The sequence below is a fragment of the Ambystoma mexicanum genome, chromosome 13 (assembly GCF_040938575.1).
Source record: "Ambystoma mexicanum isolate Mex_15411 chromosome 13, UKY_AmexF1_1, whole genome shotgun sequence".
Lineage (NCBI taxonomy): Eukaryota > Metazoa > Chordata > Amphibia > Caudata > Ambystomatidae > Ambystoma > Ambystoma mexicanum.
In genome coordinates this window covers 607,111,950-607,139,554 of record NC_090938.1, presented here as the reverse complement: position 1 = coordinate 607,139,554, position 27,605 = coordinate 607,111,950, and the positions used below count along the sequence as shown (strand labels likewise).

Sequence of the window (27,605 nt, the reverse complement as noted above, 5' to 3'; positions counted from 1 at the left end):
ACAACAAATAGCTCTGAATATCAAGCATGCGGCCCAAATATACCAACAGAAGCAAGTTCCTGAGCCAACATACAATACAAACGCATAACAATCAGAGACCTGGTCACAGAACATCAGTCTGGCATCATGGAATACTCGTGGGCATTCCAATTTGCAAATGGAGAAAGGAAACTGTATAGAGGAATTTGATATAGTAGCTCTACAGGAAACGTGGCTGACAAACATTCCCATCTGGAATAATCATGATGTTATTCTGCTACCAGCAGTCAAGGCGCCGAAGGGTAGACCAACGTCAGGATTATTAGTTGCAGTCAAGAAATGTAGTGGTATGACCATTGAGCTATGGACCGCGCCAAATAATTTCCTATTAATTGTTAAGATCAAACTACAACATTCGGTCTTTGCATTAATATATACAGAAATCCTGCTGGCATCACAGACTATACATTTTATAGTGCCCTTAAACAACTTTTGGATTTGATATTGGCCTCTAAGATATCTCTGCCACTATAATTGTCGGTGACATTAATTGAAATTGCATCTCTCACCAGAAAACTCTAAAATCAATGCAGGCTAAGAGATGGATAATGTTTACGGCTGACAGCAACTTTAGATTGGGGAATGGATCACTTCTAGGAGACGTGGCATTGTGGACTCATAGGTAATATCATTGACTACATTTATATGGATAATCACTTATTTAATTTAATCAAAGAGTTCAAGATTGTGCACCAAGTAAATAGTGACCATCACTTGCTTACAATGACATGGCCGTGGAAACTACAACAGCGAACCGCCACTTCAAGCAAAATGAAGCAAAATGTAACTGTCAAAAACGCGAAGACACATTTTAGATGGACAGAGAAGAACTTAAATATGCTGGAAAATGATTTAGAAACACATACAGAGGATAGCAGTGTATCCCATGCCATCATCATGAATCAATATAGATCGATATTCAGGAAAAATGACCAAAATGCTTTTTGCCACAAACATCAATTTGATCCAGTAGTGAAACTCTGTAAAACCGAGTTAAGACAAGAAATAAGAGCAACCCGACTACTACCAGTCGTAGATCAGTTTCCTGCTATCATAAGAGCTAAAACCAAATTTAAAAACTGGATTCGAGGAAGAGCGGCACTAATGTTTCAAGCAGATAGTGAACGCATGCTGTACACCCTGGAAAATAAAAGCACCACAGAAATATGGTCATTTATTAAATGATGCTAAATATGACAAACAAAATCTCTGTCAAATAAATGGGGTCATGGAATGGCAGTGGATACAACATTTTTCTGAACTGTATAGTGATGCAGGTCTTGAGAAACCAACTTATGAATTTCCTGAAGCCAATTCATGGGACTTGGAGTTTTCTCCTATGTCTATAGAAGATCTTATCAAGCACTCAAGTGGATCTAGAGCAGCTGGCCCGGATGGCCTAAGCAATTCCATGTTCAAAGCGAATCCGTCACTATGGGCTAACATCCTTGATAAAATCTTTATAACTATTGTAACTCATAGAAGTTGGCCCGATTCTTGGCGGAACACGATAGTGGTACCTATTTTCAAAAAGGGTGATATATCTAAACCCAGTAATTATAGGCCTATTGTATTGTTAGATGCATCAAGCAACATTTTTGCTAGAATTGTCCTGAAGGAGTTTAATTCATGGACCAAAGCTTGCCATAAACACGACCCAAATCAAACTGGGTTTGTGCCTGGCATGGGAATTTCAATTAATCTAACTTGCACAAGTGCAATTAAGAGTCAAGCACGAGCAAACAAACAGCCAATTTATTTGGCGTTTGTTGACTTTAATGCTGCCTAGGATTCAATATCTAGGCCTCTACTAATAGCTAAATTATCAATAGCTAATTGTCCAGAAACATTGATAGACATTATCTTTACACTACACTCAGACACTACCATTCAGATAAGATTAAATGCAGAAGGATTACTCTCGCCGCTGATCAAAACTGTGAGGGGTTTGAAACAGGGGTGCATAATGGCATCTGCTCTGTTTAGTTTATTTATGATATCAAAGAAATCTTTATGAACCAAATAACAGATGCGCCAAAACTGGATGGCAGGTCCATTGCAGCATTGTTGTATGCCGATGACCTTGTGCTGTGCTCTAAAAGCCTGATAGGTCTCCAAAATCTATTAATTGTCCTGTCCCAATATATACAAACTAACCATTTAAGTATACATTTGGAGAAAACTAAAATTCTTATGAATGCTCCTAACAAGACATCTCGTAATATTATGAAGTGGGCCATACAGGATGTACACATAAGATTATAGCAAAAGGTATTAATAACAATATCTCATACTAAAATCATAATGAGAAAATACAGCAAATTTTCTATAATGCCAGCATGGACCTACTACATCCAAAAATGCACCCCAGTTCTGCTATATGGTATGGAAGCTCTGGAAGTGGTTGAAGATCTTGTATTTGACAAACTAGAAGCGTTATATTGGAGACAAATTCTACACCTACCACAGGGGGTACCGATTGTATGGATTAGCTATGAATTGGGTCTGATTTCATTAGCTGCTCAGTATCATTGGCGTTTATGTGCTTTATTCAGAAAATGTCTTATGTGCAATGATCCATTAACTCTTTTGAAGACATTATAATTTGATATGTTATCATCTAATCGAGTATTTGCTAAAAAAAAAAAATGGTTGCAAAGCATTTATAATATACTAGCATCTGCAAATGTTACAATTGATCTTTTGGTGAGAAACCTGATAAACAAATGTTTACCTTAGGCGGAGTTCCAAGGAAATGCTCTCTGTTGGTTCACTCTTGGTTTTCCTTTGTTATTACTCTTGTTTTAATCTTGGCTTATACCGGTTTTATAATTGCCTTTGTTAATGTATAATTTTATTTTCAATATGTACTTAAATATGAATTGTGAATTTTCTAATATGTTATTATGTATATTGTAAAAGTTGATGATTCAACTAAAAACAATAAAATAAATAAATAAATAGTAGGCAGGTAGCCCCAGCCAGGCCAAGGAAAGCAGGTAATCCAGAACATAGGTAGCCAGACAGTTCAAAGTGTCCATACCCGTCTCCCTACCCAAAGACGAAAATGTATGCCACCTTCTGATACAGACAGAGTAAGCGGCAGTCCTCAGAGCGTAAAGGAGCACATACAGGCCATTGTCTAACAAGTCCCACTCCTTATACCTCAAGGTCTAAGCAGTTAAGTATGAAGGTTCAGGCTGCTGAGGCTGGTATGGAGGACCCAGCCTACCGAGGAGAACAACAGGCCACCCTTCACTGGGAATTGCCAGGGACGGCAGATGGGCAGGCCGAGAAGGTCCGGTGGCTTTGTCCTTCGGGCTCAGTCCAGAGCAATCAGAAATATCATGGATCTGAACCTCCAGTTTCCTGAGAACTAGCAGAATTACATTGGGAATGAGCCCTCGAGTGCTCTCAGCATTTTCAACGTAAGGCCCACCACAGGAGATCTCAAGACACACAGTCCGAGACTGCAACATGTTGCCCTGGGACTGGCACTACTGAAGTAGTCAACCTCATGCATAGCTGGGCCACTGGCACCACCAGTATTCATGAGGCCCAGAAGGCTTTGAAAGGAAAAGGCCAGAACCATCCTTTGTGACTGAAAGACCTAGGTCATCTGAAAGATATTAGCTATATGATTTTTGGAGGCAAAATCCAGGGCCAAACAAATGTCCAAGACTGCTTTGATGAACTGGAGGGACAGCGACAGTGAAACATGGGACTTCCTGAAGTTCAAGGAGAAGCCAGAACCATGCACAAGGCTGCAGTCGTGTAGCAACTGAATCAATACCAGGTCTGGGTGAGGGCTTGAATGAGTCAACTGTCCAGGTAGGGGAAGACATGAATCTTATTGGTGAAGACCATGGGTGCCGAGGTAAGACCGAATGGCAGAACTCAAAAATGGTAGTGGGTGTTAACAGCCCCAAATCTCAGGCACTTCCTGTGCTTGAAATGATTTTCAGTATTGGAGTAGGCATCTTGAATGTCAAGGGACACAACCAGTCCTGCAGCTTGACGGCCCGGAAGATCTGGGCCAAAGGTGCCAATCCTGAAACGTTTCTTGCACAGTAAAATTTCAGCTGTCTTAGATCTATGATGTGATGTAGACCTCTGTCTGACCAGAAAGTAAATGGAGTACCAACTGTGAGAAAACAGAGGATGTCTTGCCCTCTCGTCCCCAGGGATCTATCTCTCAGGTGGCCAGGGCACGGCCATTGCCTTTGGATCAGACCCTGAGGGTGAACCAGTGCGCGAGGATCACCTGGGTGAGGTGTCTTCGGAGAGTGGGGGTGAGGCAGCCGATGGTGAGATGTGGTATTCCCCGCTATTTTGTTTATCCAACCCATCCTATGTTTTAGGATGCTCCGAGGTCCCAACTCCCCTCACTACATTTTACACAAACACTGGGCTGAGGAAGAGGTTGACAGAGTAACAACATTAACCTTCACACATCGTACTGGACATGTTCCGCTAATCGGGTCAGGAAAAGTCAGGCACTTGATTAAGTGCATACATCTGATACCAATTAGCTCTCCTCGCACGAATAAAAGGCAGAGCCCAAAGACACACTGAGCAATACAAATACGAGCAGGGCTTCTGGGACGAAGGCAAACCTATTGGAGCAGAGCGAAGGACCAAGGGACGAGAGGAGCGGGTCGAAAACCCCAAGAGTTCCGTAGTGGAAGTCATTGCCTCTGACAGGCTGCGGAAAACATGTGGAGAAGGCCATATACCACAAGTGAAGACTGCACTGTGTTTCAAGGATGCCAGCGAACCTCCCAGGTGAACGGCAGAGTCGGGCAGGCAAGGCCAAGCCTATGGTACTAACCTTGGCTCGTGAATTGGAAATCACAAAACCAAGCAAAAGACGGACACAGACGGTGAGTTGGCAAGCGACCCGAGAGACCGGTGTGTGTTAAAGTTTGAAATAGCAACATTATATCGCAAGTGAAGGCTGCACGTGTGTGTTGTAAGATGCAAAGAAAGACAGACCTGTGAATGAACTTTGAAGTGAGGACAGCTGCAAAATCAGCGATACTAAGTGACGAGTGGTCCAGAACAAGGAAGTAGCCCACTTGAAAGTCTCTGTGAAAGGTACATGGTTTGAAGCGAATGAACAGCAAATGTTAAGAAAAACAAAATTGACTCCTAGAAAAGGGGAGAGTGAAAGTTAAAATGTGAACCTTCAGTCAAAGTGGTCCTGTGGTGGTCTGTTAAAGCCACGCACATTCGAAAGTCTTTGATGTCCGAATGTGGTCCGAGCCCGATGCAGGGAGAACCAAAGTATAACAACCTTGGGGAAGGGAGACCCCTTGCAAGTTTTGTTGAACTTTATCGTGAGAGGTCTGAGTCTGACAGAGGGGGACCTTTGTGAACTTTTTGATGAGCCATTATTTTTTAGATCAGGAAAAGAGACTTTAACGTGGAAGGCCAGGCTGGCCTCAATCCACTTTTTGGAACGGTTACTTATGTAAGAAGCCGAGCCATTGTATGTCATCCTGCCTACACGGACCTCCTTACTCCGTGAGGTCTAACGTGGGGAGAAGAGCTGGTTCTGCCACATTTATTCTTTTGAACACAGATTTTTCCTTGTGCTTACCTTTCTCCTTTTTGCACTTTATGCACAAGAGAGAGGGTAGGCATTAGGTTTTGTTAGCATAGGCCATTTTGATTTGACAGACTCCACTAGGACTGCATTATTTATTATTTGATGGTTGAGACTACTCACATTTTAGTTATAGGGCAAATTAGGAGTTTCTCCAGCCCCTACCATTTCAATACAGGTTTTACAAATTGTACCCATTCTGTCAGTGTCATACTTGTGATACCATGCCCCCCAAAACATATGGTATCAGGAGGGTAAAAACTCAATTGAAACAAATTGTGGGACACTAAAATTCCAGAAACTTAGTCACAGAGCCTCAGACCCCTCTACCGCCACAAAAGAATCCATAGGCTTTGATATCTGTAGCAGCAGATATTTCCCTCATGGGAAAAGAGTGATGATTCCCACGGACTTAGTCCTAATATCCCCTGCAGGTTGTTATATAAGATTGGCCAAAATCTGGCTTGGATGTTTGGTCTAGATGTCCAAGCAAGTGTCACAGATCCAGACTTTCGGGGAGACAAAGGTTCTCCTGCAGAACCATGGCAAAGCCCCATTTGAAATACAACATGGGGACAAAATAGCACAGGGAATACTTGAGAAGGCTCTATTTCCCCGTTTTAAGGAAGAAAGTGAACCAGAGGAAACAGAGAGGTAGCTTAGGCTTTGGAGAGGCTGATGAAACACCTATCACCGAGGCAAAAAGGGAAGAACAACATACCATCCTTCCCAATCTAGCCTTCACCCAGCAAAATGATCCAGCACTCACAGAGGCTTTCTTACAAGTGATTCCTGAGGGAGAAGGACAAGGAAAGTGGCGCCCCTTTTTCTTCCAGAAACAGGCGTTGCTATATAGAAAGGAAACCTCCAAAGAAGGCCTAAGTAAAACCCAGTAATACCCAAAATCCATCACAAGATCGTGCTAGAGATTGCACATTCTCATTTGACAGGGGGACATTTAAGACAGTCGAAAACCCAAGCTCACATCATTGGGAAATTCTACTGGCCAGGTATCCATGTTGACAAAGAATTTCGGTAGCACCAAAGGGGCAAAAGACTGGAACCCAATGCGCTCGTCAGGACAAACGCCACTTTATGCAACAGAAACTCAATACTAACCCGGTGTGTAGCTGCTGCGGATGGTTGTGTATAGGAGGACCCTTTGCCCAAGGTGTCCCAGAAAAATTGAGATGCACAAATGGACAACCACACTGTGCAATTACAAAGTCAATTTATGAACAATATACAAAGGTGAATGTAGCTGACATGTGTTTCGACCAGCAGGTCTTTTTCCATGCTAGTATCCACAAAGTAACATAAATATGGTAATTACAAAGACATGTTACGCACAATGATTGACAGAACAATGTGCATATACAAATTTAAATAAATTGAAACCAAATGATATAATATAAAGAATGCAACGGGAATCCAGGGGCATTTGGGGGAAAAGAACCAGTTCATGAATATACAAATGTACATTCAAGGTAAATATAAAAATCAAAAAGAATTATTATGAAATGTGCAACAGTGTAAACACAATCATGTACAGAAATAATAACATACTATAAAGGATGCACCTATGACATTCCAATTGCAAGTAAATAGCAGGGAAGAAAAGATGAGAAAACAAGAACCATGTTATGAAGACCATTGCAATTAGACTCATAAATACGGCTAGTTAGCACTCATATCTAAACATGCCATTGCAATAGCGTGGTAAATGCATTGCTACCGTGCAACACCATAACAACTATCGCAACTGATATCACATGTAAATTCTCAAACCTCTCATGAGGACGCAAGTATGAGCCAACATATGGAGCTACTCTTCTTAAAGCATGGACAAGTTTCTTAATCACAGATTGCTGATGCAAATTATTATCAATGCATATGTAGAGTGAACTAAAAAGAACCAAGAAATTATACCCCTAATGTGACCGGTAAAGTCAAATGTCCCTTGTGCGCATTCCAATTTAAAGAGCCTCAGATAACAAGCTTAGGCGTCATTCATACCTGAAAGTATTCCTATTGCACCCACTTGAACAGATTATAGGCTAAAAAAAATGCAATGGGAGGAACAGAAACAAGATAAGATTGCTTTTGACAAGTCTCGAGTCCACTTAAATTAGCCATAATGTCCGAACATACATTACAAATGACCACACGGACCAACCGTGTAGCAAGTTCGCTTACCATTCACATTTTTTTAAACTTCGCTAATGTGCAAGGAAAGCCTAGAAAGCCAATAATAATATAGATGACTACATTAGCAACAACACAATAGTCACGGCACGGCAGAACTTATAAAACATACTATTAATGATACATAAAAGGCAAAAAGCTTACCGGAGTACGACCTATATATGAGCCCGCAAGTGCGGCAGGTCAATCTGTATAGTCAGCGTAAACAGAGTTACGACGAGATAGGGAAACCGAAAGGAGAAAAATTTAAGAAAAGGAACGTGGTGTGACATCCGTGAATTCATATCCCAACACATACATAGACAGACACATATATCATTGTTTGTATGTGCTCACCTCTCAGATTACTGCTTTTCAGCTTTCATGTACACAGCCCCAAAGGAGCTGTTCCCAACACTGTATCTTATGTTGCAAACGCTACAAAGACTTGCACGAAAGTAAAGACAGCGTGTAGGATCCACCATCTTGGTGGAAATAGAAGAAACAGATTACCCCATAAGGCATAAAATAGAAAAGTACATTGCCGGTGCAACAAAGATGCGCATACTTAAATGCCTACTAGCCAAATGTTAAGTGGGAACCACAAAGCCAATATTAATTACAAAGGGTAACATACCCACATAGTAAGCAAAGAGAAGGCAGAAATTGTGATTCACAGTGGTTAAAATTAGAAGTCACACATTGAACCCAGATGCTTAAACAGTTGTACGATTACCGCAACAGGTTATCAGGGAAACTGATGCTGTGCTGAACTATTGTCAAATAACAGAGATTGCCAAATCTCTAAAAATAATTGTTTGCAACATTGTATGTATGTATTTGAAAATTTGTATAGTGCAAATCCGCAAAGGGAACCAGGCAAAAAAAGATTGCATCTGGGCACAGATGGTGAAACAGCACAAGAGCAGAAGCCAGCATCGACTACCATATTTTAGATCAAAAGATGAGGTTTTCATTTTTTTCTAATCTCCAACAAGGACTTAATGTTTCGGAGTTCATGTGGTAAAGCATTCCACGCTCTTGGTCCTGTATAGGAAAAACGCCTGTCACCCCATGTAACAGAGTTTGAGTGGAGACCACCAAAAGCTGTTGATTAGATGAATGCAGACAGTGTTCATTTGACGCCAAGTATCTCAGGGCAGTCCCTTTGATGCACCTAAAAACCAAACAGAGGGTCTTAAACAGCACCATTTGTTGTATAGGCAGCCAATGGAGATCTCTCTGAGGTTGCGAAATATGTGAGCGGCGTGGCAGTGAAAAAAATCAACGTAACGGCTGAATTCTGTGGAACCTGTAAATGCTGAATTTGCTTCTTCGGAACACCTATAAGCAAGGCGTTACAATAGTCGAGCCTCAAATTAACCAAGGCACCGACCATCAAGGGACGATCTTTAGGTAAGATCAACGGTAATAACTGTTTTAAAAGTCTAAGTTGGTAATATACAGATTTAACTGTATCATTGATCTGCAAATTACAGCTTAAATCTGCCTGCCAAGTACAACCAAGGTTTTGTACTTTTGAGGCAAATGATGTAGAGGCATCAAACATTTCAGGACAGGGCACATGTGATAAAGTTGTTGCCAGTTTTTTCTTAGGGCCAAACAGGATAATCTCTGTTTTATTTGGGTTGAGCTGGAGCTTATTGGCAACCATCCAGCTCTTATACTGGCACATGCAAGCACCCTCTGCATGGTTTCCATGGGTTCATTTAGCCGCACGTAGATCTGCGTGTCGTCTACATAAAAATGGTAGATAAGTCCAAATTCAGCAAAGATGTCCAGCGGAGGACGAATATAAATGTTAAAGAGCAATGGCGACAATGAAGAACCCTGGGGTACTCAGTATTTAACTCCCAAAAAGTCTGAAATAAAGGTCCCCAGCTTAACTTGTTGGAATCGGTCATTTAGAAAGGAGATAAACCATTGCAGTGAGGCATCAGAGATCTGGGTCGTGGCAGAGAGTCTTGAGATAAGTATCTCAAAATCTACTGTATCAAAGGCAGCCGAGAGGTCCAATATAGCTAGCATGCTAATGTCACCCTCATCGGCTGCCTTTAAGTTGTCATCACAGACTGTCAATAATACCGTCTCAGTCCCATGACCCGCACTAATTTGTACAATCCAGAATGCCCTAGTCCTCCAGAAAAGCTTGCAGTTGGATCGTGACAATCTTTTCCAAAATCTTGGCCAACCAAGATAAGCCTGCAATTGGGCAATAGTTTGAGTATAACTTAGAATCTAATGTATTTTTCTTTAACAAAGGTGTGATATAGGTCCTTTTTAATTCCCTAGCGATGCAACCCTCTGTTAACGAGGCATTTACAATAGTCAACACGGGTGCACTTAGGACTTCCACATTTCTTCTAACTAGATATGCAGGGATAAGATCGTAGTTGTGGTTGGTGGGTTTTAATTTGGACATAAGACTGCTAGTCGTGCCCAATTCCACAGGTTTGAAATCAAACTTTGGGCATGTCTGATCTGGCTCAACCCTCGTATTGGTGTTCAGGTGAGTACTAGATCCTGGTAGAGTTTCTAGATCTATATTGGCTCTGATCAAATAAATCTTTCCTGTAAAGAAAGCATTGAAGTCATTGGCCAGGGATAAAGAAGGAAAAAGGCACGAAATAGTACATGGAGGACAACTAACGTTTTTTACAGTTTTGAATAGGGCGTTTGGTCTATTTAGGGCAAGATCTATTTGTTTTTGCAGACAATCTGCTTTGGCTACAACAATGCCCTTTTTATAGCTTTTTAATGCTGTTTTAACCTCAAGTAGGGTAGCACAAAAGCAACGGTTTTGTAGGAAAAAATATTTTTAATACTTGAAAAAATCAAGAGAAGGTGGGTCACTTCTAGTTCAAAAAGGCATGGTAATACAGGAAAAGTAGCAACTCCAAAGGGGGTAAGTGCTTCACTGTTCAGAACTGGGGATTAGATTCTGGAACTGTGAGATGATGGTCCGATGTAGATCGGGGTAGCTGTCCATTTTCTGTGTTCTGTGTAGTTTCTTTAAAGGTTCCCGTGGGTAACAGAGAAACAGAGGTGTTGACCGTTTGGAGATGCACAAAAGTTAAAACACAGGGGAGACTTCTTTAGCCAAGGGGCCAAGAGATGGGAGAGAGCTCTTCTAAAAATGCACCCTCATAGCATCTGGGGGTGTACTGGAAAGGTTGTTCATGCAATATCTGGTTCCTTCCTATTGAGATATTTGCTGTAGGTCATGAGGGCCCTCATGACCTGTGGGGTCGACCGGTTTCAATGGCTAATAGTGATTTAAACCATCTTCTTCAGGACCGTTGTTCAACATAAGGAATCAATCAAGGTTTCAGAGATATGAAACCAGGACAATAGCTGGTATACGTCTGCCTGTAGGCGTCTGCTCGTGGCACTGCTGCAGCTCGGGATGAGCTCGACCCGAGCTGCAGCAGTGCCACGAGCAGACGCCTACAGGCAGACGTATACCAGCTATTGTCCTGGTTTCATATCTCTGAAACCTTGATTGATTCCTTATGTTGAACAACGGTCCTGAAGAAGATGGTTTAAATCACTATTAGCCATTGAAACCGGTCGACCCCACAGGTCATGAGGGCTCTCATGACCTACAGCAAATATCTCAATAGGAAGGAACCAGATATTGCATGAACAACCTTTCCAGTACACCCCCAGATGCTATGAGGGTGCATTTTTAGAAGAGCTCTCTCCCATCTCTTGGCCCCTTGGCTAAAGAAGTCTCCCCTGTGTTTTAACTTTTGTGCATCTCCAAACGGTCAACACCTCTGTTTCTCTGTTACCCACGGGAACCATTGAAGAAACTACACAGAACACAGAAAATGGACAGCTACCCCGATCTACATCGGACCATCATCTCACAGTTCCAGAATCTAATCCCCAGTTCTGAACAGTGAAGCACTTACCCCATTTGGAGTTGCTACTTTTCCTGTATTACCATGCCTTTTTGAACTAGAAGTGACCCACCTTCTCTTGATTTTTTCAAGTATTAAAAATATTTTTTCCTACAAAACCGTTGCTTTTGTGCTACCATCCTTGATCTATATTTAACGGTTCAAAGGAATCCAACGGCTTGTCCGTGCTCTCCTTTTGTTGCTTTATCCCAACAACATACCCTGTTTGTTACTACACTTAACCTCAAGTAGGTCAGCAGAAGATCTGGATTTTAACCATAGTTTTTCCCTGCAAAGATATACTTTTTTCTTCGTCCTCAGTCACTCACTAAACCATTGGTTGTTCGTACAACTAGTTTTATTAGTACGGGTAATAGGGCCAATTTATCCCAATTTGATTGTAAACAAGTCATAAGGTTGGTGTATAATTCGGCACATCCTGAGTTGGATGAATAGGCTGAAAAACTTGCAATAAATCCAAACTCCTAAGAGAGTCCATTTTGTTCTTACTGCGTGTTAAGATGAGTGATGGGGCTGGTAACTTTTCCATATTGTTTTAACTGATTTGGAATAGCAAATTTGACGACTCTGAACATAATTATGTCCGGACAATGACCTCATACATGAGCATACATGAGATATACCATTAGTCAATAGAGAGAGACCATGGAAGAACAGAATGTCCTTAAGATGCAGGTTTTTAGGGTTGTCCAACACATTACACCAGATGTTAAAATCACCCAGGATAATTATGGTTTGACAATGTAGAGCTTCTACTCCCAAATAACAGTCAAGCCCTTGTAAAAAAAACAACCCATTTGGCCTGCAGATCTGTAACACCGCACCAGATGAAAAGAACAGTTATGGGATGTATGCAAAGTACAACTTAGGAGTTGAGACTGTGTATCCCAATTTAAGATTTGAAAGCATTTCCAAGGAGGTTCGAGCAATAATAGCCACCCCTCTTCCCCTTGCCCCCTCTCTGTTTGCCCACTTAATTAGAAAGTTCTCCGGCACCAGGAGATGAAAATGTGCAGCTGAGACTTCATTGAACCAGGACTCCGTTATAAACAGGATGTCCTGGTTCATGGATATAATAAGGTCATTGATTGCAGCAGCATTTTTTTATGGCAGACCTTGTATTGATCATGGCAGCTTGTAACAGGGCAGTAGAGTCCCCCTTTAATGAGTTATTATTGTTAAAAATCCCCAGGTGCCTGATTTTATTCAGTGTCCGCAGGGTGATTTTTCCCTCTCCCTTTAATTGCAGCTTAATCAATTCCTCAGTAAAATAAATCGGCATTGTTGTAGCTTTAGGCCACTTCACATACACTACAGTGTCCAAAAACTAGATAAAGCGATAAATTAAAATAGACTATAGTTGACAATACAGCTTACAAGTAAGCTTCAAACAGTAGACCTACTAATCTTACGTTGGCAGCAGTCCTCCACGTCGACCGAACTGCCCCGAATAGGCCCAAACATGCTTTGCGACAGCGTGACACGACCGCGGGCGACAGAGGAGGAAAAAAAGCCTAAAAGACTCAGAAAGGCTACAAAAGTGCGCTCTGAGCACACGTTACAGTAAATTCAATTCCCCTACACAATCAGGTTAAAAAGAATTTAAAATCCCTTTCAAATTTTGTAAACAATTTTCAACGTGTAAATTAATAATTCAACTAAAATAGTTAGCAGCAAGCATTACTATTTCATTGTCAAGCGTTTTGCCCTGTGTAAAGACACACGGCCAACTAACTGATCCCTCGCGCTGACTAAAATAGTTAGCAGAAAGCACTTCTATGTCATTGTTGCGGTGTTACACAGCAGCCAACACAAGATCACCTTAATCAGTATTATGAGCTCCATATAACCCTTGTATACAACTCTGAACAGTTTGTTATAATATCAATTGACCATACGCCCATCCACAAATGAATGGCTCGGCTCATATGAAATAATTACAACTGTAACATTCATTACATGGGTCTTCTAATACAACTGCGTTACAGAAACATGGAAAGTTCATGGTCTGTGTTAATTCCATTGTAGGCAGTTTGATGCTTGCGTATAAGGAGGGATTCTAATTGTCGCAACCTCAATAATCGATTACTCCCTCTAGGTGGCAAGGTGGCAGAGGTCAGCCAACAAAGCGGATATCCAGTGTCATCCATCTGGTGATGACATTGACAATGAAAAGCAAGCAGATATTTGGCATTTTGGCTGGAAATGGTACTCATATGTTCTCTAATCCTAATTTTAAGTACATGTATTCTGCTACCAATATAGGGCCTGATTCATGGAACGTTTTCCTATGGGATTGCACCATTATAAAACACTTCCATGAATCGGGCACAAAGTGCGCTCCACATAGGTAAATAATACAGTAAAATACATATTTGGAGTTACAGTTAATGAATGTGTCCACTGACTGTGTGCCAAGTCCTACCAAAGTTGATTTCCTTGGCTTCCGGGGCGTATGGACACATGGAACAATTACCACATTTGTAAAAACCATATGTCTGCATGCGTTGTAACCAGTTCCCCTCACAGGTTGTAGTACTCGTAAATGAGGGGCAGAATAAATTCCTGAGTGCCCGATAAAGAACTTCATTCAGACATGTGAAATATGCCAGAGAACCAGCGCACATATTCACTTACCTGCCCCTTACAATAATAGAAGTCCCTTTCTCTCGAATTGGGATGGATAGCATTGGACCGTTGGAAACCTCTAGACAAGGTAATAAATATGTTCTCGTAATCATTGATTACGCTACCTGGTTACAGAGGCCTTCCCCATGCGGAACAAAACAACCCAGAACATTTCAAAACACCTACTACCATTCTTTTCTAGGGTTGGTTTCCCCAACGGTTCAGGGATCCAATTTCATGAGCAAACTTATGGATGAAATCAAGGAATTACTAAATATTTCTGCCTTAAGAACCTCAGTTTACCACACCCAAACGGACGGATTGGTAGAGAGATTTATCAAAACCCTTAAAATGATTTTAAGGAAATTGGTAGATGAGGATGGAAGGACTGGGATCGCATGATCCAATGGGCCCCATTTCCAGTAAGAAAGACCCCTCAAGCATCCAATGGATTCTCCCATTTTGAATTAATTTACAGTAGAGAACCAAGAGATATCTTAGACATGCTCCGGGAGACCTGGGAAGAGAGAGAAGAGGCACCGATTCCCCGCTCGCAGACAATTACCAGATTGTGAGAGCACATGAAACTCATCCAGAGTCTAGTCCACACTCACATGGAGAAAGCTCAAGCCCAACTGAAGTACACCTATGACAAGAGGGTGAATTTGAGATCTTTTTCAGTAGGTCGGAAGGTATTAGTTCTCTTACCTACCTCTGAAAATAAAACTTGTCTCAAAGTGGCATGGACCATATGAGGTGCTAGAGCAAACAGGAACCTGTACCTATAAAATAGCCCAACCTGACAGAAAGCAAAAGACCCACCTTTACCACGTAAATCTCTGAAAGGAGTGGAAAGTAAATCCTTCTGCTGCCACTTCCTCGATATTGTCTTGTTTGGTACCGGATGAGATAGAAAACTTTGAGCTTATTCCCCAAGAACTATCTAGACAGAAACAAGAAGATTTGAACGACCTTATTATTTCATTCCCCAATGTATTCTATGAGAAACCAGGGAGAGTACATGGTACTTATTATATTAGAACTCCAACAGGAAAAGTGGTCCATTTGAAACCATATAGACTTCCAGAAGCACGAAAACAAATAGTGGTTGAGGAAGTGAAAACAATGCTACAGGCAAACATTATTAAGCGGAGTGTAAGGCCCTTTGGGTATCGTGCATGCAATGGATGGGTTCAGAATAACTCTGACACCAAATAATCAAACCAACTGGCAAAACCAAATAAACCAACTGGCAAAACCAAATAAACCAACTGGCAAAACCGAGATGGCAAAGGTTCATGTTTTTTTAACAATTATCTAATACAGGGAGTTACAACCGTCATCAATGGACGTTCGCTCGAGTCTCTCAGAGCAATTCTAATAGAATCAGTCTTTTATACAAAAAATACATCAGGCGTGACATCATGCTACGTGGTAAATGAGAAAAACCTACGAGGGGTTACGATAGGTTCAAGGGGAACATCTAAGTATACTTTCTATAAGGGGTTGGATTGTGATTCGTTATCTACTGTTAAGTGGACAACTTATGTCTACCTCTAACAACATGGCATCTTCAACACTATTAAGTACACAGTATATCATTGCCTCTCAAACTATAAGATCCTTCATTTTATGGCCCTCAATAATTGGTTGGCACGCTTGTGCCAGTCTGGAACATTTAGTTCAATTAGCAGCACATAAGCTCAGACCCAGGTGCCAGAAGGTGGACTTGACTTTACCTCCCACCCAATTAGCCCATCATCTCTCATCACCCATTTCTTCTTCCATGAAGATTGTCTTTGAACTTGACCTTGCAAGGTATTCTTGTCTCTGGGAATATAAGGGAGTGCGAGCACGCACTATCGTCGTCCTGGGACTCCACGCTCAACTCTATTTCCATCCTTGGCTCATGTGACAGGAGACCACGATTTGGTCAATTTTTCAGCATTTCAAGGTCTTAAATGAATAACACTTGCCATGCATGGTGTTCTTTCTTTCCACCTTACTTCTCACGTTTGCCACCTTCAAGAATAGATAACCAGTCGTGGCTGCTTCAGCTTTGACACCAGGACAAACAGCCTCGCCATTCTTATTCTTGCTGCGACACAGTTCTCAGCCTTTCCTCTTAATGGGTCCGGGCTTAATACAATCATGACACCGATGTCTAGTTTCTATATAATGCCAGCTTCACCTGCAGTCTATTCACTACTCATAGGCAGCTTCTAAGATTACTTAATCTACTTGCATTACAGCATCTGTACAGTTATTGAACGACTCGCATTTTCTGCAGTGCTTCTCACACGTGCAATCATTTTTTTTTCGCCTATAAAAGTTTACTCGATTCTTAACTTCATCATCAGTATCTATAGGATCCATGCATTCTCTTCAGCCAGCATTCTCAGGGCATTACGCTCGTCTCTTGTGACTTCACTAGCTACTCTTTCTCTCTTTTTCATACTCCTTCAGGGAGTTCCTCCCTCAGATTGTCATCTCTTCGGGGATGCATTTGATAAGGTATTCTCAGTGGGTACCTTCTTTCGAATATTCGCCATGGTATGATCACAACTGCTGGTATCAAGCATAGCACAATTTCAGGCTTCCAACATACGGGCGGTAAGGGGGCAGGATTTCCTGCAGAGGCATGTAACTGCTCCTCTACATTCCCCACTCTGGTTGAGTCATTGACCACCTCTTAACCGGTCGCCACATCTTGATATTTTCACTTGAAGAAGTGCTTCTTCGGAGTCCAGATCTGTATTACCCCTCTCAGGGTGCTGGCTGATTTAGCTAGACCCCAGGTATGTAGTTGCACTGTCCATTCAGATTACAATAGACCCATCGTCCCACATACTACTTATGGTTCTTTGGATACATGAACTTTGTTTCCTCAGGTGCTACGGTGCTGGCCTCTATGTTTATTCTGACATCTTCATCAGTCAATTCCTTTGGGTCCAAACCCTGATTCAACATCGATCATGATCTTCATTCCTACTGCTTTCTTTGCTGTCTTCTTACATTGGACAATTATTATCCTGATCTCACAGAATCCAAACATCACAATCACCAATACTGCTCCAAGAAACTTGAAGATGTTCGCGATCCACTGTGGAATCCCTGAGAATATAGACGCAAACCAACTGTCATCTGCAATGTTCTCTGTCTCGTCTTCCATCTTAGTATGCAGGATTGTCAGCAACGTTATGGCCTCTGTCAAGGTCCCATTCTCGTCATCGTGAGAAGGTGTGAATGTGCAACATGATGGCCCGATTTTGGCACAACTCCTCCTTCCATTGCTGTGATCATATCAAGGACATATCTGTTCTGCAGGGTCATTAGTGGTATGGCCCTCAGCTCTTCCTTGAAAGCATTGAATACCTTTATGGTGGTGTTGATTGTCTGCAGGAGCTCCCATCTGGTAATTTGACACCATTTGGCATGAGCCACCGTCTGGATCCCAGGCATGAAGATAGTTGTAAATATTGAAGCAGTCTTGCTGAATAAACTGTGCTCATACGGAATGGCATCATGCGCTTCAATTGACTTGGCTGAGAAGTAATTCTCTGTTCTGGTTGGTTCGACTGAGAAATTCAAGCAATCTTTTTCTTAAATGGGCATCTACTTTTGGAAATTCTCCAATGTTCGGGTCACTCAATGCTGGAACATGAATAAGCACCAAGGAGCACGTCCCTCCCCAATCCCTAGGCAGCGTCATGTAGGCCCTCGGCCCACAAGCCCAATATCGATCCATGCGGACAGCTGTCCCTGCTCCCATCCTGCAAACATCAACTGTACTATTGCAGCCTTTGTTGTCTCTCACATGATTCTGTCCTTCTCTTCGGAAGCACAATGTCGCATTCACCAATGGAATCACAACCATTGGAACGGATTCATCTTCTACTAATGTCAGTAGTTTGGCATGCATAGCCCATAACTTCAAACATTCATTGTGTACTGTCTGTACCTGTCTGTACCTCTTGCACATATTCTGACTTCAGTAGATGACCTGCACAGAACATCAGTATTGGACTTAGTCCATAGACTAAGACTTAAGTTAGTTCCCAATACCAAGGCGATCCAGCTATTTGTTATATTGGTGCATTCCATTCTCTTCATGTCTTTAATGACTACCTCTTCTGGTGCTTCGGCAGGATACACAAGCATTTTGCTCTCCGATTCTGGTTCTTTTTCCATCTGTGAAGTCTTGATATAATCATCCTGGAATGGAAACGACCATTTCGATCTCCATCGCAAAGTAGCCCACCTTCCCTGGAATTGTCCTCTAGTCACACATGCTGCAAGATGAACAAGGCATCTGGCATCATGTTCTGGGACTTCTCTGGAAATAAAAGTTTGCACTGTATTCATGGCATAGGGTATGAGGGCGCATATGTAACAACTCTCCTTAGATGTTCTATCTCCCACCTTCCTCATGTGCTGTTTCCACATGTTATTACCCAAGTGTACTGCATTATCTAGATAGGTATTTACCCCTCACTATCTTCCTCTGCATTTCTCTTAAATCTCCCATATGCAAAGTTTGTGTAATGATCGTGAAGCAAATCAAAAAAAGTTCTAACAGTGGGGAGACCCATAGAGGCCTCTGATTCAGCAGGAGTACTAACATGATAGTGATTGCGAAACATAAGAAACAGAAAGACAAAAAGAGTGATCGCACAGGCATATATTATGCACAAAATTGGCATCCAGCCTTTGCGCCACCCTGGTGCTTGTTGCACTTGTTCATTCTCTAGAACCGTGCCAGCTTCTTCATGTTTCATTTTTAATACAATCATCAAATTTCTTTACACTTGCAAATGTAAGATTTACTCGATTATCGCAATGAGGAGCCTTCTGATCAAAGGGCCATTCTTAAGATCCTGTAAAAAAGTGTGAATATCAACGTCTCTTCTGACAAGAGCAGGATAAACTTGACGTATAAATACAAAAACAGCAAGCACAAGCCGATGCACATTACTCACTAAGTACCATATGTTTAACTGCTTATAACCGGTATGCACCACAAAATGAATCGGGATACTGATATTGTTTCCTATCAAGAACTGACATTTAGGCATAACTTTGATACATCAAGGTGTTTCTAAAGTTCATTTTCGGCCTACTAAAAGTTGCTACAAGTCTTTGTACTCCTGGTAAAATATATATAAGGAGTATCAACTGACTTTTAGTCCAAGCTAAATCTGTATCATTCACTGGTTGTTGGTTTATCATCCTTCTTCTTCGTCATTGATCAAGTCTGCACATGCTGAAATTCTTCTTCTTGCCTTGCTTCTGGATCAGCGATGGAAGGAGGGCGGATCTCTGCTTTATAAGCTTTTACATCCCCTAAGTGAAGCCAAGCTCGTCTTCCTTGGACTTTTACAGCTGAAGAGGTTATTTCCTCAAAAACAAAAGGGACCGTTAAACCATGGCTCATGCCACTTCCTCGTAATGTTTTTGATAAATATTAGGTCTCCAACATATAACTTAGGTGCGGATAGTAGTTGAACTGGGTTGGTTGTTGAATTGTCTTCTTCTGTGTTCTGAGACCAACCCCCCTTGTGCTTGACTTGATCTGAAATGAGAGATGCTAGAGGTCATACATGTCAAATAATCATGTAATTGCTCACCTAAAGTTTTAGCTACACTCTGGGCTTCACTTCTACTTCTAGACGGAGGTGTAAGAGGCATTCTCATACGCCGCCCTATCACTAGTTCGTGAGGGGTGAGGTGATGGTCTGAACCTGGCTGATTCCGAAGGGAATATAGCGCTAGGGGTAGGCAATATAGCCAATATATATATAGCAATATAGCCATCCCTTCCCTTCTTCAAAGTCAATTTAATCTTGGCAATCCTTTCCTTAAGGGGGGCATTGAGTCTCTCACCCGTTCGCTTGCGGGTGAGAAGCAGAAGAACATTATGTTTCATTTTCAATCGAAGATCCATCTGTTCAAATACCTCATTAACAAAATGTTGCCCATTATCGGATCTCGGCACTTCCCACACACACACACACACACACGCCATCTGGGGAAGATTTCACGCACTAAAAACTTCGCTGAGCAAGTGGCATCAGGGTGTGTACACGGACCTGCCTCAAATCCACCCAGAAAAGGGACACACAACGACCAATAGATACCTATAGCCATTACACACCTGCAGAATATCGATAGTCGATATGTAAATGTTGAAACTGACCATTTCAGTCAAGGTATTACCCCTTTAATTGTTCTCAGTGTATGCCCAGCAGTACCCTTTTGAAGCACAATGCAGTTTACCATAAATAGTGCAACCTGCTCCAACAAATTCAGAAAGAACCAGACTTCCGCAATCGCTGCAGCAAGACTCTCCCTCATGAAATGCGCAGGGTTATGCAGCTATTCAAGAGCAGCCTTTAATAACGCTACTGGTATCACTGGCTTTCCAGTGCTGTCTTGTCACCATAATGCTTCTGTGGGGGATAAAGAACACCCCCTTTGCTTACATAATTCCTGCTCTTCCTGCGGTGCACTCCCTTGAATCTCCATTATTTGGTTTATTGATAATTTACTAAACCCTTTTTGCACTATCACTAATCTCTTTGTTTAGTATGAGTTGCGCATTTAATGACTGCTAGATCTACTGGGAGTTGCAGTGTCTTAATAAGCTGGTCCAATAAGGATGCGTACTGCACTGGAGTGCCGTCCGCACGCAGGTAGCCCTTCCTTTTCCAACGTGCTAGCCCTGCGTGTACGGTTGGCGTCACGTAGGTGGAGTCACTTTACACCGTCACTTCCTGCCCTCTGTGTTACTCAAGCGTGACAATAAGCGCTGCTAATTCTGCTGCTTGCGCTGAAAATTGCAACGGTAGCCTTGCACTTAATACAACTTCAAATTCTCCATTTAATCTGTGTCTAACTACCGCTGCGCCTGAATGCCTTTCCCCACAAGTCTGATACATTTTTGAAGAACCGTCAAAGAGAATATTCCCTCCCGCCAAAGCATTTTCCTTCACACAGGGTATATCATCATAAAATTCTACATAATTAGCATAGTTATGCACATAATCGCCTTCTCCTATTGGCTCGGCTATAAACGTGGCAGGATTCAGTACTTTACATCTTACAATCTTAATTGTTGGGTTCATTATCATTACTTCATAAGCTGAAGCTCTTTGGGATGTTAATGTACCTTTGGGTTTTTCTAAAAGGCAAACGTAGCATGTTCCACGAAGATAGTCATAGAGCAGTCCATGACAATACGTGTACACTTCTCAATTGCGAACACCGCAGCTGCCCATGACTGTTCGCCAGGAAAGTGTCCTCTCATAACTGGGTCTAAAATCCCACTGTAATATGCTAGAGGCTTGTAGCCCAATGTAGTTCTCTGTGTAAAATTCCACTGTAATAGGCTAGAGGATTGTACCCCAATGTAGTTTTCTGTGTAAGCACCGCTGTCATGACTGTCCCATTTGTGTGCGAAAACAAATAAAATTCCTCCGCATAATTGTGAATTCCTAATACAGGGGCTGTACAAATTGCTTTTTTTCAGCTCCTCAAACCCTTCCTCCATTTCCTCTGTCCATTCTATTTTTACTTTATTCACCTGTGCTTTCTTCAAAACTTGCAAAACGGGTCTCGTATATGTACTGTAATCAAACACCCAGGCTCTAACATAGTTGTACAACCCCAAAAACTGTTGCATCTGTTTCACTGTATTTGGCTTTGAGGTTTTCATAATCACCTCAGCCCTTTCAGCTGTCGCCTTCTTTCCTTCATGTGCAATCAGCTGTGCTATGTAGAACACCTCTTCTTGGCAGTATTGTAACTTCCCTTTGTCTACTTTATATCCCTTGTCTGCTAGAAGAGTCATCAACTGAATAGAATCTTGTCTGCCTCATTTTCCGTGGTGCTACAAATTAAAATGTCATTTACGCACTGTATCACTGCACTCTTAAGATCAATATTGCCTGAATCCATCTGTAGGACTGTTGAAAATCAATGGGAACTCTCAGTACCCCTGGGGCAAACACATATGTTTAAGTTGAGTTGGCGAAATGTAAAGGAAGTCAAATCTTGTGAGTCATTGTGCAACGGGATCGAGAAAAACGCATTTTTCAAATTAATCACTGTGAAATATCAAGCTTCCACCGAGATACTGCACAGTATCGTCGACGGATTAAGAACTAGAGGAAACTCTGCATCTACAAACTGGTTAATATTTCTCATATCTTGTATAAATCTCCACAACCCTCCATTCGTTTTATTTTAATTGGATACACTGCGGTATTACACGACGATACTGATGGCACCAGAAACCCTTGTTTCATCAGTGCTGAAATGGTCTGAAATATACCTTCATCAGCCTCTCGAGACATATGCTAATGTTTTGCTCGAGGTAAAATCGCTCCTGGCTTCAGTTTTATTTTAACTTCCCCTATTTCCTTTAATAAACGTACATCATAAGGGCTTGTGGTCCAAAGGACGGTTGGCACCTTCTCCAAGTCTCCCTGAAAAAATGCTGGATGCTGCCGCATTATCGCCATTCGCTGTGGAACTTCCCTCTTTTCTATTCTTAGCCAATATGTGATGCTCATAAAGAACACCACTTCATCGTCTGTTTGGTCTTCCCTGAACATGTTGTCATCAATAATGTCAGTCAATCTGTACCCTTCTTCGAGAGCTACTACTGTCCTCCATGGGCTACCCTCATCATCTACTCCTTCGAGCATTGCCATTTCCCTTCGTACTATGGCTGCTTCTAATTCTATATGGACAGTTTGTCCCCCCTCTTAGTCCATGGGTATTCGCGGCCTGAACAAAAACTCATCAGGTATCCTCACAATTTTTCCCACTAGGCCAGGTAGCCATGTCAGTAGAATGCTCACTCGATACAAAAATATCTGTGGATCCACTGGAACGCCTCACAGAGCCACTTGCCCTGTGAATACCAGTATAAATTCACCCACATTTAAATAGTGTATCCCTGGAGTGGAGCACACTATTCCTTGATCAGTAAATGAAATCGTCATGTTAAGTTTTGTCATCAAATCTCTTCCCAAAATGTTAACCGGTGCCGGTCATGAATACAACAAAGGAACAGACATATCACACTGGTAATTCATAGTAAAAGGAACTCGACTCGTAGCTCCAGAGAACCCTTGAGCATTCATGGCAATTTCCGACATTGGATATTTTCCCCTTTGTATACATGAAAAAGTAATCCCAGTGTCTACTAGAAAAGAAAAGGATTTGCCTCTTATCGTCAACATCAACCCTTGGTTCCTCTTGGGGGTCTGGCGTCACAGATGGTACTGAACACATCAAGTCACCCTGTGAGCTGTTCTATTGATATATCATATGATATAATATGGCATTTATAACACGCCTATACACAAGTGTTTCAAGTTGCAACAAGGCAAGGGAGTGGAACAGAGGGAAGACAGACCACGATCATACTATGCCAGGTGTCATTCAGATCGCGCAAGGGAAAGGGGAAAGTGCAGGGGGGGGACACTGCAGTACATGGGATATAATAGAATAAATAACAAATAAATAACAAAAATAAATAAACAGTAAAAGTACGGCCAGAAGGTGGCAAGTGCAAGGGTAAGTGCAGACATCAGGTGTCAAGTGCTGGTAGTGGGACTGTGGAGAAACAGAACAACAGTCCCCAAGTGTGGAGGCTGCCAGGAAGGCAGTGCAGGTGTGCGACTGGCGGGGGAGAGGACCTGGGCCCGAGATCAGAGGGTGGCCAGGTAACCAGTGCAGTATCAGTTTCAGCCAGGAAGTCAGCAGGGAAGAGGAGGAGAACAAGCAGAGAAAGGTTTTGAGGTGCTTCCAGAACCGGAGATGATTCTCCTCAAGTTTCATGGTGGCAGAGAGGCTGTTTCAGAGGGAGACCCCAGCCGAGGAGAGGGATCTACCACCAACTCGTTGCTTGGAGAAGCGACTGACCCTGAGAGAGTTGGAGGCGGAAGAGCAAAGAGCTTGAGGAAGAAGATATTTAGGAAGAGAGAGTTGAAGGTATTGAGGCCCCAGAAGGCCTTGTGGACAATGCAGAGGGTTTTGAGCTTAATCCTCGCAGCCACTAGGAGCCAGTGCAGTGATTTCATTCCTGGAGCGATACAATCCCTAGGCTTGAGGCCAAGGACAAGTCTTGCTGTCCTGTTCTGGATGAGTTTCAGAGGGTGGATAGTAGAAGCAGGCAGGTTTAGAAAGAGGCTGTTGCAATAGTCCAGCCTAGAGAGAACCAGAGCTCTGGAGACAGTGAACTTCTGGGGGAAGGAGAGGAAAGGAAGAATAAGTCTGAGGAGGTGCAGCTGGTAGTGTGACATCTTAGAGAAGTCAGAGATGTGTGGAGAGAAGGAGAGTGTGGAGTCGAAGATGAACCCGAGGTTTTTAGCCTCACAGGTGGGAGCAGGAAGAGGGCCAAGAGAGGCCATCCAGAGAGTGACACGAAAGGAGGGAGCAGGTGTGCCGAAGAGGAGAATCTCTGTCTTACTGGCATTAAGGCAAAGATCGTTGGCGGCACACCAGTCATGAATGGTGGACAACCAGTCAGAGATGAGAGAGAGAGAAGAGGTGGCTGAGGGTAGGCTAAAAATTAGCTGAGTGTCATTCGCATAGCACTAGAAGTTGGGGCAGAGCGCCGCAAAGCAGTGGGCAAGAAGTGCCAGGTATTGGTTGAACAGCCAGGGAGAGAGGTTAGACCGCTGGGGAACACCACAGGTAGAGATAGAGGAGAGGAAGGACCCAAGTTGAACCTGGGAGGGTCGATCAGAGAAGAAAGAAGTCAGCCACGCCAGGGCCCTATTGTGGGTACAGGCTCATTCCTGTCCCTGTGAAAGGATTTCATCCCACCACAGTGACACCTCCTATTCTGGGTGTCAACACTTGTCCTGTGTTTGCATACTGCTGTGTCTGCATAGGGGCTTGTTGTGACTGCCCTTGCGGTGGATTCATTTGCACTCGCTCTTGTTGCTGTATCTGCTGCACTTGTGTCTGATACAATGTGTGATTGTGGGCGAACCCTTCTCTATTTTGTGTGCTATATGGAGGATAAGCTGTCCCCCCCTCTTGAAAATCGCCATTCCGTACATTCCCTTGGCTCCCACATACACGTGCAATGTGCCCCGTCATCCCACAAGTCATAAATACTGAGGGTGCTCGGCTGACAAGTCCCCCTTGGTTATATCCTCCCTGGTCACTCTGATTCTCATTCGGTAGGTTCTGAAACCTTCCTCAATTACTTTGGAATCCACCTCTTCCACCTCTATAGCCCATACCCCTGCCTCGTGGCACAAACCCATATCCACCTTGATCCATCTGGCGCCGATTACTCGCCTGCGACGCACCAACTGCTTCCTGCATTCTCAATCCTTCTCTGGTTGTCAATATCGCCCATTCTATGGCAAATTTTGTCTATTTTTTCTGAACTAACTTGGCTTCATCGATTTTCCTAGTCTCATCTTTCTTCTTATTTTTCTCTTACAATAGCCGACAGTGATGCACTATCATCAGCTGTATCTCAGCCGACGGTTTTGCTTCCATCCCCACTTGTTTCTTCATCTGCCTTGCATAAAATGTAGTAAAATAACGCCACCGTTTTTTCCCACGGCTTGTGAGTTTCAGGTTGTCATTTCTTTTGAATGTCCTGAATGTAAGCAATAGGGTCTTCATCTTACTTCATCTTATGCGTCATAATTGCACCCATATCTGATTTATCGTGATACTGTGCCCTGAGAGCCCTCCACAAATCTGCTCTGCAATTATTAAACAGTGCTGTGTTTTGTGCTGTCACACTTGAATACTCTGCTCTCCTCCATATGTCATCAACTCTACTCCAGGAATAGCTGCCAGGAGACCTTTTATGTCCCTATGGCCAGCGTGTTTCCTCCTGTCATTTGTTCTAATTCGTATATCCATTTTCCAGTGCCCGAAGACAAACTCATGAGCTTACACATCAAATTATCCTTGTCCATCTGCGACAATGGCATATACTGTGGTCTGTGGTCTTGTTGCCCCTTTTTCCAATTAGAAAAACTGCATAAACCCCAACCCAGGGTCAGCTCCCATCATTATTCTATCCATGGCAGGGAAAATCATCCCTGTTCACCTGCTTGTCGGTAGCGGCCTTAACCTGCTCACATATGGCAACGATTCTCCTTTCTCTCTATATGATCATCCTCTGGGACGCTCTGGATATGCTATGGGATCTGGCATCCTATCCTTGGGTTGTTCCAGATCCGACCATCTTACTTCTTTATCTATTTGCAGGCATCCTTCAAAGGCGCACTCGCTCTCTTCTCCTACCCCAAAACTGGAGTCTCTTTCCTCATCTGATATGTCTTGTCCCCAATTAGTGTGACTATTATCTTCCTCACCTTTGTCCAAGTTCAGTCTGCTTATGGACAATGCTCTTTGATCGTGACTGAACTGAACTTCTTCGCTTCGTGATTGAAATTCTAGGAATTGATCCCTCTTCCCACGACTTTCATACTTGCTACCTTCCTTTAATTCTTGATAAGCCTTTCTCCGATGCTCACTGCATCAAAGTTTTCTTCTTCCAGTATTACTCTAGATGCCCCTGATGTTGCTTCCTTTATCGGAAGGAACTCTTCTTCTCGATCCCATTGTATTTCTGGGCGTGGTCCTACCGGTTCCTTACGAGTGAGACCAGTATCGAGAGCCTGCTGTCTTCTTTTTGGTTCTATTTCTTCATCTAATTCTCTTTGCTTTCTTGCATCCCTTCTGATTCCTTCTTCCTCTTGCCTTTGTTCTTCTCTACTTACTCCTTCCCTTCTTTCCTCTTTTTCCCTTCATCTATGTATTCTTTTATCCCTTCGTTTTTGAGCTTCCTCCGCTTCTCTCTTGCTTTCTCTTCTATCTCTATCTTCTATCGCTCTCTGGCTATTGTCATACTTTCTTTGTTCTTCTGCCCATTCTTTTTTCTCTTGCTCCTCCTGATACATCTGTTCTCATCGTTCCCTGCTCTTCCTTTTGTGCTCGCCTTCTTTCAATCTCTTCTCTCGTTCCTTGTCTCGTCTATCTTGTTCGTCCTTATCTTCTCCTTGTCTAACTTCCTCGATGCTTTTCCCATCTAGTTTAAGTCATATCTGTCCTCCCATCCATTCGTTCTGCACAAACGCTATCTCGTCAGCTTATCCTTCTCTCCTTTCCATCTCTTAATCTCCCTTTCTATTTCTGTTGAAATATTTGAC

General features: G+C 42.6%; 1 protein-coding gene across 4 annotated transcripts in view; it reads right to left on the bottom strand.

Annotated features, from left to right (window-relative positions):
- The window catches only part of GHDC (GH3 domain containing), a 410,758-nt gene that overhangs the window by 88,073 nt on the left and 295,080 nt on the right, over positions 1-27,605 (bottom strand). The window contains exon 9 of one of the 4 annotated variants that reach the window (XM_069634468.1): positions 19,142-19,978. The exons of the other annotated variants lie outside the window; for them this stretch is intronic. Within the exon in view, the coding sequence (XP_069490569.1) occupies positions 19,871-19,978 (108 nt within the window). The 3' untranslated portion in view covers positions 19,142-19,870. Of the gene's footprint in view, positions 1-19,141; positions 19,979-27,605 lie in introns of those variants that run through there. 4 annotated transcript variants of the gene reach the window in all.